This window comes from Gymnoscopelus braueri, assembly GCF_963280865.1.
Source record: "Gymnoscopelus braueri genome assembly, chromosome: 9".
Lineage (NCBI taxonomy): Eukaryota > Metazoa > Chordata > Actinopteri > Myctophiformes > Myctophidae > Gymnoscopelus > Gymnoscopelus braueri.
This window is the reverse complement of record NC_137610.1, coordinates 30,793,370-30,808,269: the sequence shown is the minus strand read 5'-3', so window position 1 is coordinate 30,808,269 and position 14,900 is coordinate 30,793,370. Positions and strand designations below refer to the sequence as shown.

At 41.6% G+C, this 14,900-nt stretch overlaps 1 protein-coding gene across 3 annotated transcripts in view; it reads right to left on the bottom strand.

The window, feature by feature from the left end:
* Positions 1-1,095: 1,095 nt before the first annotated feature.
* ripor1 (RHO family interacting cell polarization regulator 1) overlaps positions 1,096-14,900 on the bottom strand; it is an 85,059-nt gene continuing 71,254 nt past the window's right edge. For all 3 annotated transcript variants that reach the window (XM_080438355.1, XM_080438354.1, XM_080438353.1), the window contains exons 15-24: positions 13,771-14,461; positions 12,877-13,004; positions 12,052-12,172; positions 11,523-11,658; positions 9,820-9,981; positions 8,771-8,929; positions 7,377-7,573; positions 6,152-6,235; positions 5,447-5,537; positions 1,096-5,004 (exon numbers count right to left, since the gene is read on the bottom strand). In XM_080438355.1, coding sequence (XP_080294481.1) covers positions 4,907-5,004; positions 5,447-5,537; positions 6,152-6,235; positions 7,377-7,573; positions 8,771-8,929; positions 9,820-9,981; positions 11,523-11,658; positions 12,052-12,172; positions 12,877-13,004; positions 13,771-14,461 — 1,867 coding nt within the window. In that variant the 3' untranslated portion in view covers positions 1,096-4,906. The remainder of the gene's footprint in view (positions 5,005-5,446; positions 5,538-6,151; positions 6,236-7,376; positions 7,574-8,770; positions 8,930-9,819; positions 9,982-11,522; positions 11,659-12,051; positions 12,173-12,876; positions 13,005-13,770; positions 14,462-14,900) is intronic.

The following is a 14,900-nucleotide window of genomic DNA, read 5'->3' as shown; positions in this document are numbered from 1 at the left end:
GCCACAAAATGGCAGTTGGTTGGGGCGCTGAGCTCAGTGCGCCTGTGCGGCCGCTGGGGGGTGGTGTCGAATCCTGTGCAGCCCTCCCCCTGATTGGCCAGGAGGGGCGCCCGGTTGGAATACATTGAAAAGCCATTCATCACAACGTTAGAGGGCTATCAGCTGGTGCTCTCTCTCTCTCTCTCTGAGGACACTTATCTTTGTTTCTTTTATTTTTAGTTCTACTCAAAAGGCCTGACCTCATGGAATTTATGTTGGAAATCAGTGACACACACGTAAACTAGTGGGTAGTACCACCAATACAGATACAAAAAACAAACAAACATAGCAGTGGAGATCTTTGATTGATTGAATACTTTATTAGCAGTTTGCCAAAAAAAAAGCACAAGGTCTGCTAAGAGTATTTTAAACCCAAGAAAGCCTATGGCTTGTTTCCATTGGGGTCCTTTGTACTCAATTCATTAAAAAAAAAAAAAAAAAATCTGCTGAGGAAGTCTGAGGGAGAAACGCCTAAGCATTTTCAATAAATGAGAATGTGTATCTGAGCCAGTCTTGCATCCTTTATTTTGGAGTGCTGCTTTTTTAGGTGGTATTTGATTCAAGTTATATTTATAGCTGAGCACCCACTGCCTAAACAAAAAAGGCATCCAGAGGAAGCACACCTGCTTTTTTTTCATAGCATATTTTATTCTCCGGCACTTTGATACAACAGAAGAAAGTTAAAAGGCTTCTTGATTTTAAAAAAATGCTGTATTGTGGGGCAGTAATATATGTATTTATTTAACTCCAGACATGTATTTACAATATCTATTTGTTTCCCCTCTCAGATATTTATTTTATATTATATGGGACATTCATACAGTAATTATAGGAACATTTATTGTTCTATACATCACTTCTTTTTTATTTTTTACTTTCTACTTTCTTCCCTCAACGTAGTGCCTCTATCCTACTCTTCCCGTTCAACACCCCCCACTGACAGATGTCCACCATACGAGTATGTTCAGAAACATATCACCCTCCCTGTCCGGCTTCTTTTTCCACCAACCACGGTTTCCTTGCAAATCATTGAAAAAAAAGTACCCAAAAACCACAATCTTTCAAAAGTTTTTTAATTTTGTATACATTGTACATTGTACACAACACCAGGCATGACAACTGCCAGGCAATATATTTATTTAGAAAAGAACAAAATCAAGAAATAAAATGTTTTGATTCCAATGCTGCACAATCTATCAACTTTGAACAAAAAATATACTTTGCAGTGCTTGCCCACTGCTTCACTTTCTCTTCATTCTTAAATAAAGTATCTCATCTCCCTCTTTATGTTTCATAGCATCTCTTTCACTGTCAGACATCGAGGCACTTTCATACAGCAAGAAGCTTCATTGATCCAGTCCTAGCAGTAGATTGCTGCTGTCCTACAGAACAGTGGTGAATACTGTTCACACAGGGACACACACAGTGACATAGCAGTAGTAGCCATTCTAGAAGTTCCCCATTTGAACCACTTGAACCCTAGCCTCCCTATTCTGGGGCAAACATTCAGCAAAAATAGCCGATCTACACGACACATCGTGAGCTTGTAGATTGGCTGGTGTAGACTAGAGGGAAAAACTAGACTAAGATATATGCCTGGGGGACTCCGTTCAACTAAGTATGTGCGGTTTAAGTGGTTAAATACAGTTGGGCAGGACTATTGTAACACATTCTTCAAACTAAGAGTGGTTAAACCTTTTAATTGAGATGTGGACCGGTGTACATCTCAACAGCTAATAAAGAGCAGAATTTAATTCACTAATGCTTGCTATAAAATGGGGCTTCTACAGTGCCTTTACACAGCTGAATCCTTTTGCTCAGAGAGTAGAAATGTATCCTTCCAGGTCAATTTTTACACTCTTAAGAGTTGATTCAGGATTTTGCAGTGTACATGTATGTTTACATGACTACAAAGTACAATGATTACAAGCTAGGGCTTCCAGAAGCATCTTTGTACTGCTAAGATCATCTTACTTCCATTGAAATATGGACCACAATAAGAGATATGAACATCTCCTTTGTTGACTCATGATTAAAATGCATCTGCATTGTTCATAGTTGAAAATGTCAGTTTAGTCTGTCCTCCGTTCTTATTGACAAGGAAACAGAGATGATCTTATGGTACTGACTCACAGGAAACATTTTAAGGCAATATACTAAATGGGGAATATTACTTGAGCAGCAAGGGTATTTGACAATTGTTTTGTTTTTTTTTGTCAAAATTGCCATAAAATGTTGGCTGTATGTCATATTGTGTTTGTGAAAATAAGCACTATTGAACTCCCCACAGAGACTGATAAGAATTTAGCTATTGTAGTTTTAGTAGTAGCCACATTAGCTCCATAGCCCTGTTCTGTTTTCCGGCTCAGCTATTTGCCAAGTCATTTGTTATCCTGCATTGGCTGATCTTTAGGGATGGGCAACATGGTACTCACTGTATGACTGGGTTCAATTCACTTTCGGTTCAATCCTCTGAGGTTTGAACATTTTATTGTTGAAAACATAACCCAAATGTGATCATACCCAGACTGTAGCTAAATGCCTAATTATAATCTTTTAAAAGTAAATTAGCTCAGGCCTGAACATTACATCCGGCCAAATTCTGTCTATGGTTTCATCCAGTGCGACCTCTTTATCTACTCCACAAAGGCAAACCCTTCCACAGGTGTCTGTAACCATTCAAATATCAAACTGTTAAAATACCCCCACAGTAGATCAAATTGTTATATCATCATATCAGTGGTAAAGTGTCATAGAAAGTGGTGTCTTCATCAATTGTCAGCCAAAATCTGAATGAGCCAAACTGATTGGTTGACAAACTTGATACAAATGGTGTATGTGTAATAATAAAAAGAGGCATCAGAGCCATAATCATAAAAGAAAAATTATAAATGTACATATTAAGATTGTTGTAAAAATGCAAACAGAATGTATACAATACATTACAATTACATAACATGTACAAATCCAGTGGAGTATAGAAATAATATATTTATATTTCCATAAAGAAAGTGGCTATGTCATTATAGTACAGAACAATGGCACTGAATTGCTTAAAACATTTTCGCATACAAGCCAATGGGACATTTCATCAGGCAGGAATGACAATCAGATCGCTTTAAAAACCATCATAGACAAAAGCCTAAGTAGTAGATTAGTGAGCTAAAGGCTTTTAGCTCACTGGCATTTTAGCTGCTATTTTAAAGACCAATAATTATGAGCCAAGGATGTTATTTGACATCATTGATCTTTTGCTTCGACATTGAGTGCAAGGCAATAATAATACTGCTTTTGACTATCTGCAATTGTGTGATGCTGCAGAGCAATTCAAACTGAATACTGTTTCCTATGCAATAGGACATCATACACGTCATCCATCAACGATCTGTAATTATGAAATCAAATATTTAAAATGATCTGACTGTCATTTTGCTTATTTGAAACACCCTGCTGGTTATTGCTCCATCCTAGGTTCATAGAGACAGAGGCAGGAGGGAGTACATGAAGAGGAGTAAAGGGGAACTCCAGGTAGAAGGATAGTTTTGAATTGATTTTATTACTATGAACTCTAAAGGAAGAATGAAATTGTGACATAACTATTTTTCTATTTAATATTGTCCCACTTTAAATGGGTGCAAGGGCTTGATCTTAGAAAGGAATAAATGGTTCCATGCATTCACTCTCCAGTCCTTACTGGCCTACTAGCCGGTACTAGCCCACTAGGAGCCAGTATTTGTCACAAGATGGCAGCCACTTATCAGTATAAATAGAACTACCATTATCCCAAAATATTGGGACTTTATCAGACACCAGCCTGCTATTATATAGAGTAAAGGAATAAACACTCCTATTGGATGCCCGTATGCACAGAAATAAGAACATTTGACTCCTATTAACATCCTTAAATATTACCTCTCAAATACCATCTTTACAACTGAACTATTCCGTTGCATTGTGTTATTCCTTCCACACACATTACGGTGAATACTTTCTGACTTGGGAAATAATTTTGGCTTGTGATATCAGTAGCAGACTGATTATCAGTGAAGACTGATAACCGAGAGATAAAATCCCAATCCTTTCAACTCTACTCCTTGTGATTGTTGCTAAATAAACTGAGACTCTGTGGCAGCAGGTCTTTAGAATATCAGCCATCACACCGTGGTGAAGTCAAGGAGGGTGCTGATACCTTTAAAGGTAGGGGAAGCAGTGACAGTGGCTGAAATTAGTTGTCTCTACTAATACTAATCCTATTTAACGTGAATCCATGCAGCAATCAAATGACCAAAAGTGCATTGCACACCCATAGAAAATCCCTTGTTGCTTAAAATCCTTTTTGGGGGATGTGAGAAGCTTTTCCTTCTCCTCTCCATTCATTATTCCTCCTGTCTCTGATCCAATCGTCAGTTATGCCCCCCATCTTTCCAGATAAGGCAGTTAAAATTCTGAAACCGTTCTGGCATCTACATAATGTAGTCCAACTTCTTTAAAATAGTAGTTACCACATGTTTTATATACATAAATTGATAAGTGTGTGTATGTGAAGCTTACTGAAATATGCCCAGTGTTAATCAGTATCACAGTCAATGTCTCCTACAGTATCTCCTCTTTGCCCTTGGTATTATTGCACCCTCTTTAACAGTGTAAAACATACTTGTGTTTCTGTATGTTACAAATATGTCACAATTATGTGTTGTGAGTGTGTGGTTAATGGTAGGGAGGAAATTCAAAAAGTATACCATGGCATACCACAATATAAACTTTGTAGTGTGTGTGCGTGTGCTTGTGTGTGTGTGTGTGTGTGTGTGTGTGTGTGTGTGTGTGTGTGTGTGTGTGTGTGTGTGTGTGCGCGTGTGTGTGTGTTATATTAGAAGGCTGTGCTGGCCATGCTGCCAGGAGCAAAGAGTCTTGGTAGTCCATCCTGAGAGGTCTCTACGTGTCTGTGGGCCATCTTCCCCTCTTCACCTATTCAGCACAATGAATGGATTAACAAATGAATGAATGAATGGGGGAAAAAAAAAAAAAAAGGAAAAAAAGGAATGACAGAATCTTCTCATAATCTCCAAAGACTTTTGATTCACAACACATTAGTCATGTATTGTATGTCTGGTAGATGTATGATAGATTGCACTTCAGTCAGCTACTGACATTCTTTATGGTGAATGAATGAATAATTCAATCAATGATTTACCGTAAATGAGAATTAAAATCCCAACATGAACATGGAAAACCATTCATTTAATGAGTGATTTAATAAACAAATGAATGAAAGAAAAAAACATTATGATAATTAATCATAGTAGGATCAACATTTTTAAGCCTTTGATACTGTGAATGTTGTAAAAATATATAGACTATATAGAGTATTTATTGTGCATATCAGACGTATTATTATTATTATTCTTACCCAACACTAACAGAGCTTGTTTGGCAGCATCTCGGACCTCCTCCTTGTCTGTTCTACACAGATATACCAACTGGTCAATGCTTTCTTTGGCCTGGAACAAAGTATAGACAGAATTAGTTACTGCTGGAAAGGTACCATAATTGCTGGAAAGGTACCATAATAAGCAATGGCTGCATTATAACTGCAGTATAAAACTGAGTTTCTCAGACAGACTTGCAATATATTTAGCAAATCTTCAATACCATGTTCCCCTCAGAATGTATATTGGCAGTGTGTTAAGTTCTAAAATACTCAAAATTGAGTGATTAAATTAATCATGGCATAATTTACATTTTAGATCATGTTTCATCAACAGTCTCATTGAAACCGATGCAAATTAACTACTTTGAATAGGAGGCCACACCCTCTCAAGTTAATGGTTGGGAAACAATGGTCCCGTACTAACGACCTGCGCTAGCGTCTCTGGGCTAAGCAAACAGGGGGGTAGAGTTGGTTTAGTTACTTTGACTTGATGCAGAAAGAATGGTTGTTGCTTGTGTACATGTAACACAACAAATCCATGAGCTGTAGAGATGCTCTTTTTCATTTAACTTTTACTTTGTGTGACAGACAGCCAGACAGTTACACACTTTTCCAGTACACACATATAAAGACACTGGTAACTGACACACATGAGTGTTATAATACAGCATGAGATATTTTTACCTTAAGACAAGCCAGGGCCTTGCATCCACACACTCTGGTGTCCACATTCTCATTTTCCAGCAGCTCCAGACAGCTCACCAAAGCCTGGACAGGGAAAATGTGCTTCATGTTAATTCCAATTTATAAGGCTCCTGTCTTAAAGGAGAATTTTGGACTAAGGTTTTCTTACCTTTTCTATGATGTTATGATATCTTAGGATGAATGGTACAGTAGAAAAATGTCATAACTCCATCCAGGGTCCGCCACAGCTTAAAACGTGCGCGGATAGGCCTTGCGCTAGATCGCATATTTTAATAGCTTTTTTTAATTATTTTTTGTTGTGAGATCTGATGTTCATAGTGACAGAACACTATGCAACCCAAAAAAAAAACAGAAGTCTCGCTAGACAAGATTGAAATCTCGAGATTTCAATCTCGTCTAGCGAGACTTCTGGTTTTTTTTTTCCTTCTTTTTTTTGTTGACAGTGTTCTGGCAAGGCCTATCCGCACACGTTTTAAGCTGTGGCGGACCCGGGATGGAGTTATGATTTTTTCTACTGTACCATTCATCCTAAGATAGATACATTTGAGACTAGTTGTCATATTTGATGTGCATATAGAAAATGTTTGTCCTTTCATAACCTCTTGTGTCATTTACCACAGGGCACAGGACTCTCTCTTTCTCATCTGTTGATGCAGGACAGAACTGCTGATGGGTCATTGACGAGCCTCATTGTTGTGAATAGACTGAGGTGTTAGAGTCCAAATAGACTGAGGTGTTGGTCATTAACAATCCTTGTTGATTCTAAATAGACCCTTACAATGCGTTGTCTGACATCAAATAACATTTTCGTGAAGCAAGGTGTCGCGGACCAGGGACCCCTGATGTAGGCTACTGAAAACTGGTTTCAACTACCCAAAGCAGCATTGAGCCATAGCAGTGGGAGATCGGCTTGAGAGGGGCGCAATCAAATCGAATAAATATCATTTTAGTGAGTTATGGCCCCCTTGCGAATGGACCCCAGGTTGTGAAACCCTAGGTCATCACTTAAAATTGACTTTTCTGCATCTTGCCTATGAACTGTCTGAAAGCTTTATGCTCAAACATGAATCATTAAGTCTGTCAACAATGTCACACACAACTATAAAGTACTATGGTTTGTCAGTGTGTTTGGGTGTATGGTGGACCTCTATGTCAACTTTCTTTGTCACCACATGTGCACACTTCCCCCCAGTTCCGGTCTCACCCTCTCTCTGTGTCGGGGCTGATCAGCCAGGCTTCGTAGCAGAGAACTAGCAGAGGCAGACACTTTCCCTCGGGGGTCCTTCAGTAACTTAGCGACAGCATGAAGCCCATTCCTCTTCAGGCTGCACTCTGGGGGGCGTCGCAGAGCTCGCACCAACACTTCCTGGTCACCTGACGAAAGGCTCTGGACCAACCAGACTATATAGGAAGGGAACGGAACATCTTAAGTCATTATTTGTGAGATTAAAACAACTCAAAATGTTAAGGGACTCCGCTGGGGTTTCACATGACCAGCATAATGCTTGTCTTTCCCACTTTGCTTAGATCAGCGGTGTCAAACAAATTTTAGGTTGACGGTTCATGAGGCGCCGATGGCCTAGTGGTTAAGGTGCATAGCACAAATAGGCTCTAAAAATATCTTAATAAAAACGTACGTGTAGGTGTGAAATCGTTAAAATGCTTGCCTAAAATTGTATGTACCCACTAGTACAGATAAATGCAGACGCATTCTTTTCATCAGCTTTATAAACCTGCACGTTTGTCGTTCACAATGTCTGGTTCATTTCTGGTTTTATAGCCTCAACATCTGTTTGTAGTGTATATCCATAGGACTATTGTCCACTAAACCACTCATTGGACCTGTCAATGAGAAGAATGGCAAAGATTTCTCCCCACACACATTTTGTGTATTGTCACTGCTGTTTATGGAGCCCCCACCGGGAGGACGTAGAGCCTTCGTCCTACTCCTCCCACCCAACACTCCCTGCTGACAGGTGACGCCCCAGCCCATAGGAGTACGTGCAGTGACAATTATCACCCGCCCCGCCCGGCTTCCCTTCCCCCGAACACGGGCCAATTGTGTTTGTATAGACGCTCGACAAAGCCAGATGCACTACGGTGGATTCGAACCCACAACCTCTGCGGTGGTGTGCAGGCACTTTGCCATTGCGCCACCCGAGCGCCTAAAGAAGCACAATTTAGCAGATTTTGTTGCATACAGGGAGTTCTCTAAGAGCAGGAGAACAGTCATTACGCACAAGTTGGCGCAACCATTACACATGGCTGTGAATACCTACAGCTACGTTTATTTTAATGATTAATCAATCGATTGTGTTCCGGCTTGGATCAGTTGAATACTTTAAGTTCCTATTTATCGGTATCACACAATGAAGTTTTAAAGATAAAATAGCATGACTTATTTTTTTATATTGACGTTACATTATCAATAAAACCGTAGCGTTTTGCCAATTATTTGGAGGCCCACTTGCAATATCCTCATGGTGTGTGCCCAGTGGGCCTCCGCACATGGGTCGGGCATCACTGGCTTAGACAGTTTGTTGATGTATGTGTGCATTTGTACATGCGTAAAGTAAACATTGTGTGTGTAAATCGTACCCTCCTCAGCCAGCTCAATGACGTGCGTGTCAATCTCACTGACTCCCTCAGCCTCCAGGTAGCTCCAGAACTGGAACACTGTCACCATCACTTCCTCTCTGTTGAGCCCTCGTCGTGGCAACCGTCTCTCCAGCACCCGCTCCACCATACTCAGGAACACTGGAGAACAGACACACACATATGAGTATGAATACACGCACACACATTTCACCAAAATTAAAATAATAATAGTTGGTTTCAGTGGTTGCATAGACGTTTATCATGTTTTGTAACATGCATGTAAACATGCTCACCTGACCAATCAGAAAACATGAACAAATGCATTGCGTGTCTGAATTCAATGCTGAGGCTGATGTTTATCAAAAGACCTTGCACATTGACTTAAGGATCCCGGTTTGAAGAGCTGAATATTTGGTCACCCTAACCAAAGTGCTTTACAGAAAATGTCGAAGAGACGCAAATAAGAGTACAAGAAACACAATAAACCAGAGAGAATCATAAGTAAAAAATAAAAACACAAATAAGCGTAAAATAGCAACTCATACAACACACACAGACACACACGCACGCACGCACGCACGCACGCACGCACGCACGCACGCACGCACGCACGCACGCACGCACGCACGCACGCACGCACGCACGCACGCACGCACGCACGCACGCACGCACGCACGCACGCACGCACGCACGCACGCACGCACGCACGCACGCACGCACGCACGCACGCACGCACGCACGCACGCACGCACGCACGCACGCACGCACGCACGCACGCACGCACGCACGCACACACACACACACACACACACACACACACACACACACACACACACACACACACACACACACACACACACACACACACACACACACACACACACGCACTTAACCGCAGTAGCTGTGCCTATAACCTTAACAAAAGATGTGTTAATTAAACCACTGCCTAAACATACTAACTGTACTAACAATGCCAATCACCCCCAGCACATCAAATGCAGCGTGGGTGCGCTTTTTGGAAAGGGAAAAAAAGAAGAGGCTTCCTGTACCTGTGTCACTCAAGCTGGTGGTCCTCTCAGGTAGTTTGGTGAGGTAGAGTCGTGCAAGTGTAACTACGAAGGCCTCTGTGGAGACGCTGTACACACTGCCACCCCCGACACACTTCTGCCATAGTGACACGGCCCCCTGGCACTGCTCCAGCTGTGGGATGACTGTGACAGAGGGACGGCAGAGGTGGAGTATGGAGAGAGGGGGAATATGGAAGGATAATGAGAGAGTGCAGGGCAGGCAGAGAGGACAGAGTAATGGACAGAGGGAGAGTGTGATGCAAAGAATGAATGAAAAAGAAAGAACAGAAAAATAAATAAATATTTAGGTTCATATTTAACTTTTGTCACAAAGACAAAAAAATGATGGCAATTAACCACTTAATCCCTCCAGAACCCGCTTTTTTCTGTCTACACCAAATCTCTTATAAATAGCAGATCTACAAGCTCACAATGTGTCGCAAATGCGACACATTGTGAGCTTGTAGATCTGCTATTTTTGACAATTGTTCTCCCCACAATAGACATGCTGGGGTTCAAGGGGGTAACTCAAGACAACTTAAGTTGTTGAAATGACGGGACTGATTACTGGATACTATTTAGCTCTGTGAAAGCATAAGCCCAAACATACACCAGGCTGACAGTTGACCTAAAACAGTGAGGTTTCTGAACGTTGTGAATCTCCTCTGTGTGTCTGCATATATTCGGCTGTATGAATTGAGTACAAAGGACCCCAACGGAAACAAGCCATAGGCTTTCTTGGGTTTTAAATCCTCTTAGTTGACCTTGTATTGAACTGTACTTCCCTGTGCTTTTTTTTGGCAAACTGCTAATAAAGTATTCAATCAATCAATCAAAATGTAGTCGGATCTCACAGCTGAGGTCAGGGGCCTGATTAAAAAAAAGTATCGATGTTCACCTGTAGTCTACAGTTGAGTTTTTTCTTAGGAGAATAATTAGGATACAAGCCAATGAAAAATTATGACACAGCAAACTTAGCAAGTTGTTATGTCATCATGGTGTTTTGGAAATAAGCTTCACTTGTATCTCTGATTGAGACATGGGCCTACTGTGACAAAATACTTAAGTCGAGGTTCTGGCAATAATTATAGGAGGCTCTCACATGTTTGGGTAAGTTTAAGTCCCAATTTGTACTGGTGATACTGTAATGCAAATGAGGAGGTGACCCATCAGTGCAGTATGGGATCATACATCCTGTCATAGAATAGATGATTTGTTAGGCAAACACAGAACAGGGAGCGCACACCTGTGTTGATGAGGGGCTGGCCACGGCAGGCAACAGTGCTGACAAAGGATGAGGCCACACAGCTCTTAGCCACGATGCAAAAAGTTTATTTCGACAGTGAAGTCTTCCTCGGGGTTTAACCAGTTGGTTAAAAAAACTTTTTGCATCGTGGCTAAGAGCTGTCCGGCCTCATCCTTTGTCAACAAATAGAATAGATGATGACTGACATCACCAGGTGACTGATGTCACAGGCTCGTCACATGAATTCAGAGATCCACGGCATTTCTTTGTGGATACCGAGACCCATATAATTTATTATTTTTTAAGGTATCAATGCCGTCCCTTTTTGGGACGGCCCCTGCTCTGCTTTGGATGTATGCATGCACAGGTGAACAGACAGGCAAGACAGATAGACACAGAGATGCAGACAGAATAGGGACAAAGCCGATGGCTACCATACCTTCGTCAGTTTGTGTGACCTGTTTGAGTCCTTCCTTGGCGATTCGCCGTATAATCTCCAGTACTCTTGCCTCACGCAACAGTCTGTCCAGAGCGTACATTTCTCCACAGCGCAGAGGGCCAAAGGTACCCAGACACTACAGGTACAACACATCACAGTACTTTTGTATTTATAAAAATATAAAAATACAAACTGCTCTGCAGAACTTTGGCCTCCCTCAAAAGTTTTTCAAAGGTTCTTCACAACACAGGGAACTAATGTATCCAGATGAATAAAGTATTTTTTACCAATTGTTTTTATACATTATGCATTCAGTATCCCTTATTCGGTTTTTCAAATGGTTGATTTATTTATTGACAAAAAAACATTTAATTGCACAAAAGGATGACACAAAAAAAGACCCCAAGGCTTATTTCCATTGTGGTTCTATCAAGACCTTAAGATCTTTAGAAAATGTTCCTATGTATGTACATATATCATTAGTCACACCGGTGACTTTCACATTGTGTTGACTTATCCGAAGTCTCACCAGTAGTTGAGAGCTGCAGTTCTTAAGATGGACCTCCAGGGCGCAGTCTAGAGCAGTGCAGCCAGTGGTGAGAGGAGAGGTGATGGAGGTGGGTGTATCCCAGTCCCTCTCCCGTTGAGCACTGGACACAAAGGGTCATCACAAGTTATACATGGTAATAATAATGTAATATAATAACTGTGTCCCTCCCTAAAACAAGATGTTTTTTTGTCATATACTTAACGATCCTTCAGGTGTAAACTGGTGCACATGCCATAATGTGTGCTAATATGTTCCTCTTCCTATTTTTTCAGTTGCAAGGCAAGGTACCACCACTAGGTGGCATTAAATTATCACAATAGAAATTAAAGTACTATTCCCATACAAATCTGTACTGTGGTGGCATGGTAGAAATCACATATTTGTGTCATATCAGTCCAATTCACTGTCATTAAAAGGGGAAATTGATTCAAGCATTACCGAAAAGACTTACTGTACATAAACAACAGTCACCAGTCTGAAAATGTTCTAAATCAATACTTTCATTAAGCTACAGTACTGTTCATCAAAAGATTCAGTAATGTTAATTTGTAGGGTAAACTGTAACACAGTAAATTCTGATGCTAAATCTGCTTATCAAAAAATATGTTCTGTAATTTCCTACAGGATCAATAATCAGTCATTAATTAAATAAATCAATCAATCAATCAATCAATCAATCAATCAATCAATCAGTCAGTCAGTCAGTCAGTCAGTCAGTCAGTCAGTCAGTCAGTCAGTCAGTCAGTCAGTCGTATCCATCCATCCATCCATCCATCCATCCATCCATCTAATTTCATCACTTACCTGCTCTTTCTACTTGTCTTCTGTCCTTCCTCTTCTTCCTCATCGGAGGTGTTGAGGAAGTCGAAGCTTCCCAGAGCTGTTTCTACAGTGAGGCTGACGACGCTGGGTGACCGGCTATGGCTACCACCCTGCGCACGCCACACACACACACACACACACACACACACACACAGAGAAAAGAGGAAACATGGATTTCATAGGACATCAACGATATACAGCGATCATTTAGCACTGGTACTCTTGTTAGGTAGGGGTGATTTTGGTTCCCAAAGTATAATTGACAGTAAATGCTTTCTGGTTTACAAGCATTCTGACTGGTCAGTTGACAGTTGGGCCCTGAGTCAGTGTGGAAAGACTTCAGTATGACTCAATTCATCTGTACACTTCTCTTTTTATCCCAGACACATCTTAGCTGACTCTGGAGAAGGTAAAAGTTACTTCAGGAAGAGGCAGGAAGGTCCACACCCTATTCCTGCACCCCAGGGAACAAGGCTGGGAAGCTTAGTTCCCTCCCTCACTTGTTCTGGTCTCGCTCTCTTTCTGTCCAGGACAGACCACCCTCCTAAGGTATTTTATCTATCTTGGTCAATAGACAGACAAGAATAGGACAGGAAACAGCCTGTTGGAGCAGCGATCTTAGCACTGGTTCCAGTAACTTAAGGAGGTGTCTTCACTACAGGGCTAGAGTCACTTTCACTTTCACATTACCCTAGCTCTATAGCTTTAGCTGATCAGCAGATGATGGAGAATAAATGATCATTTAAGATGGCAATTTCACTTCCATGCCAAAAGTAGAATATGCAAATACTTGTAAGTAGTATATATACCGTAGATGGAATCTAACAGCACTATTGTTTGGTACATGAAACTCAATTCCAACTCCCATCTTCTCACCTTCAATGTAGCTTGCAACAGCCTCACTTCTTGCTCCAGTAGTTGTAGCTCAGGGAACTGTCCTCTGCAATCGTCCAGAGATGAAATGACTGCTGCCAAGGCCTCTTCCACACCACTGTCCACCGACACCTCACGTTCTCCATGCTCTGAACCCGCTTCAGGCTCAGGCTTCTCCTCGGCCTCCACTACCACCCGGTGGGCCACATAAGCCCCATCTTCAGTGCTCTGTGAGAGCGTGCTGGGTTGTGAGAGCGTGTCAGAGTCCACATTTTCCTCCACACCCTCCCTGCGATCTTCAGTATCTGCAACCACTGCTGTGTGACAATCTGACACGTCACCCTTTGCGTCATCCTCCGTGACAACAACCCTCTTCGGCGATGCTGCGGTGTCCGTGGCAACCGAAATCTGTGGCGGTTCAGGCGTTCTCGCGGGTGATTCCGTTTCAATGTCATTGACTGAGACGCCAGATGCCAAAGACGAGACCTCCGCCGATTCTGCTGTGGATCTGTCCGTCAAGATGACGCCATCGGCACTGCTCTCGCTGATGTGACTCAGTGACCGCGAATATGAGCGAGAGGCGAGGCCATTATGCACCGTGCCACCGGCTGTTGGTACGGGCGACTGTTTCCCAGAGTCCTCTTCCTCTTTTCTGGGTGTTGCTGTCACAGTGACTGGAAGCTCCTCTTCCTCCCTTTAAATAAATTCACAAATTAATCAATAAAAGCTATGGATACGGAGCATTTCAGATACAAGTTCGTGTCAACTCTGCTATTCACGTACAAGTAAAAATAAGCCGAAAACATAATAGATGTTAGTTTGTGGGGTTTATTAAGGACATTAGGCAGTACACTCCACTTTTTGACTTATTTCTGTTAGACGGAGGGAGAAAGCTGAGAAGATAATGATGTAGAGGAAGCATACCTGAATGATTTATATGTGGCCATCGATGTGTTCATCACCTATATACTAATGTTGAGTTACGTGCATTTGTAGCACTAGACAAAAGTTTCTCTATTTGCAAGCAGGGAGCTTCCAATGTCTTGTACTCAGTATTAAACTCTGGGCCACTTTGGAAGCCTGTGTTTCCTTCAGTCTTTTGATATGATACCTGGATAAAATCCTGGGTCAGG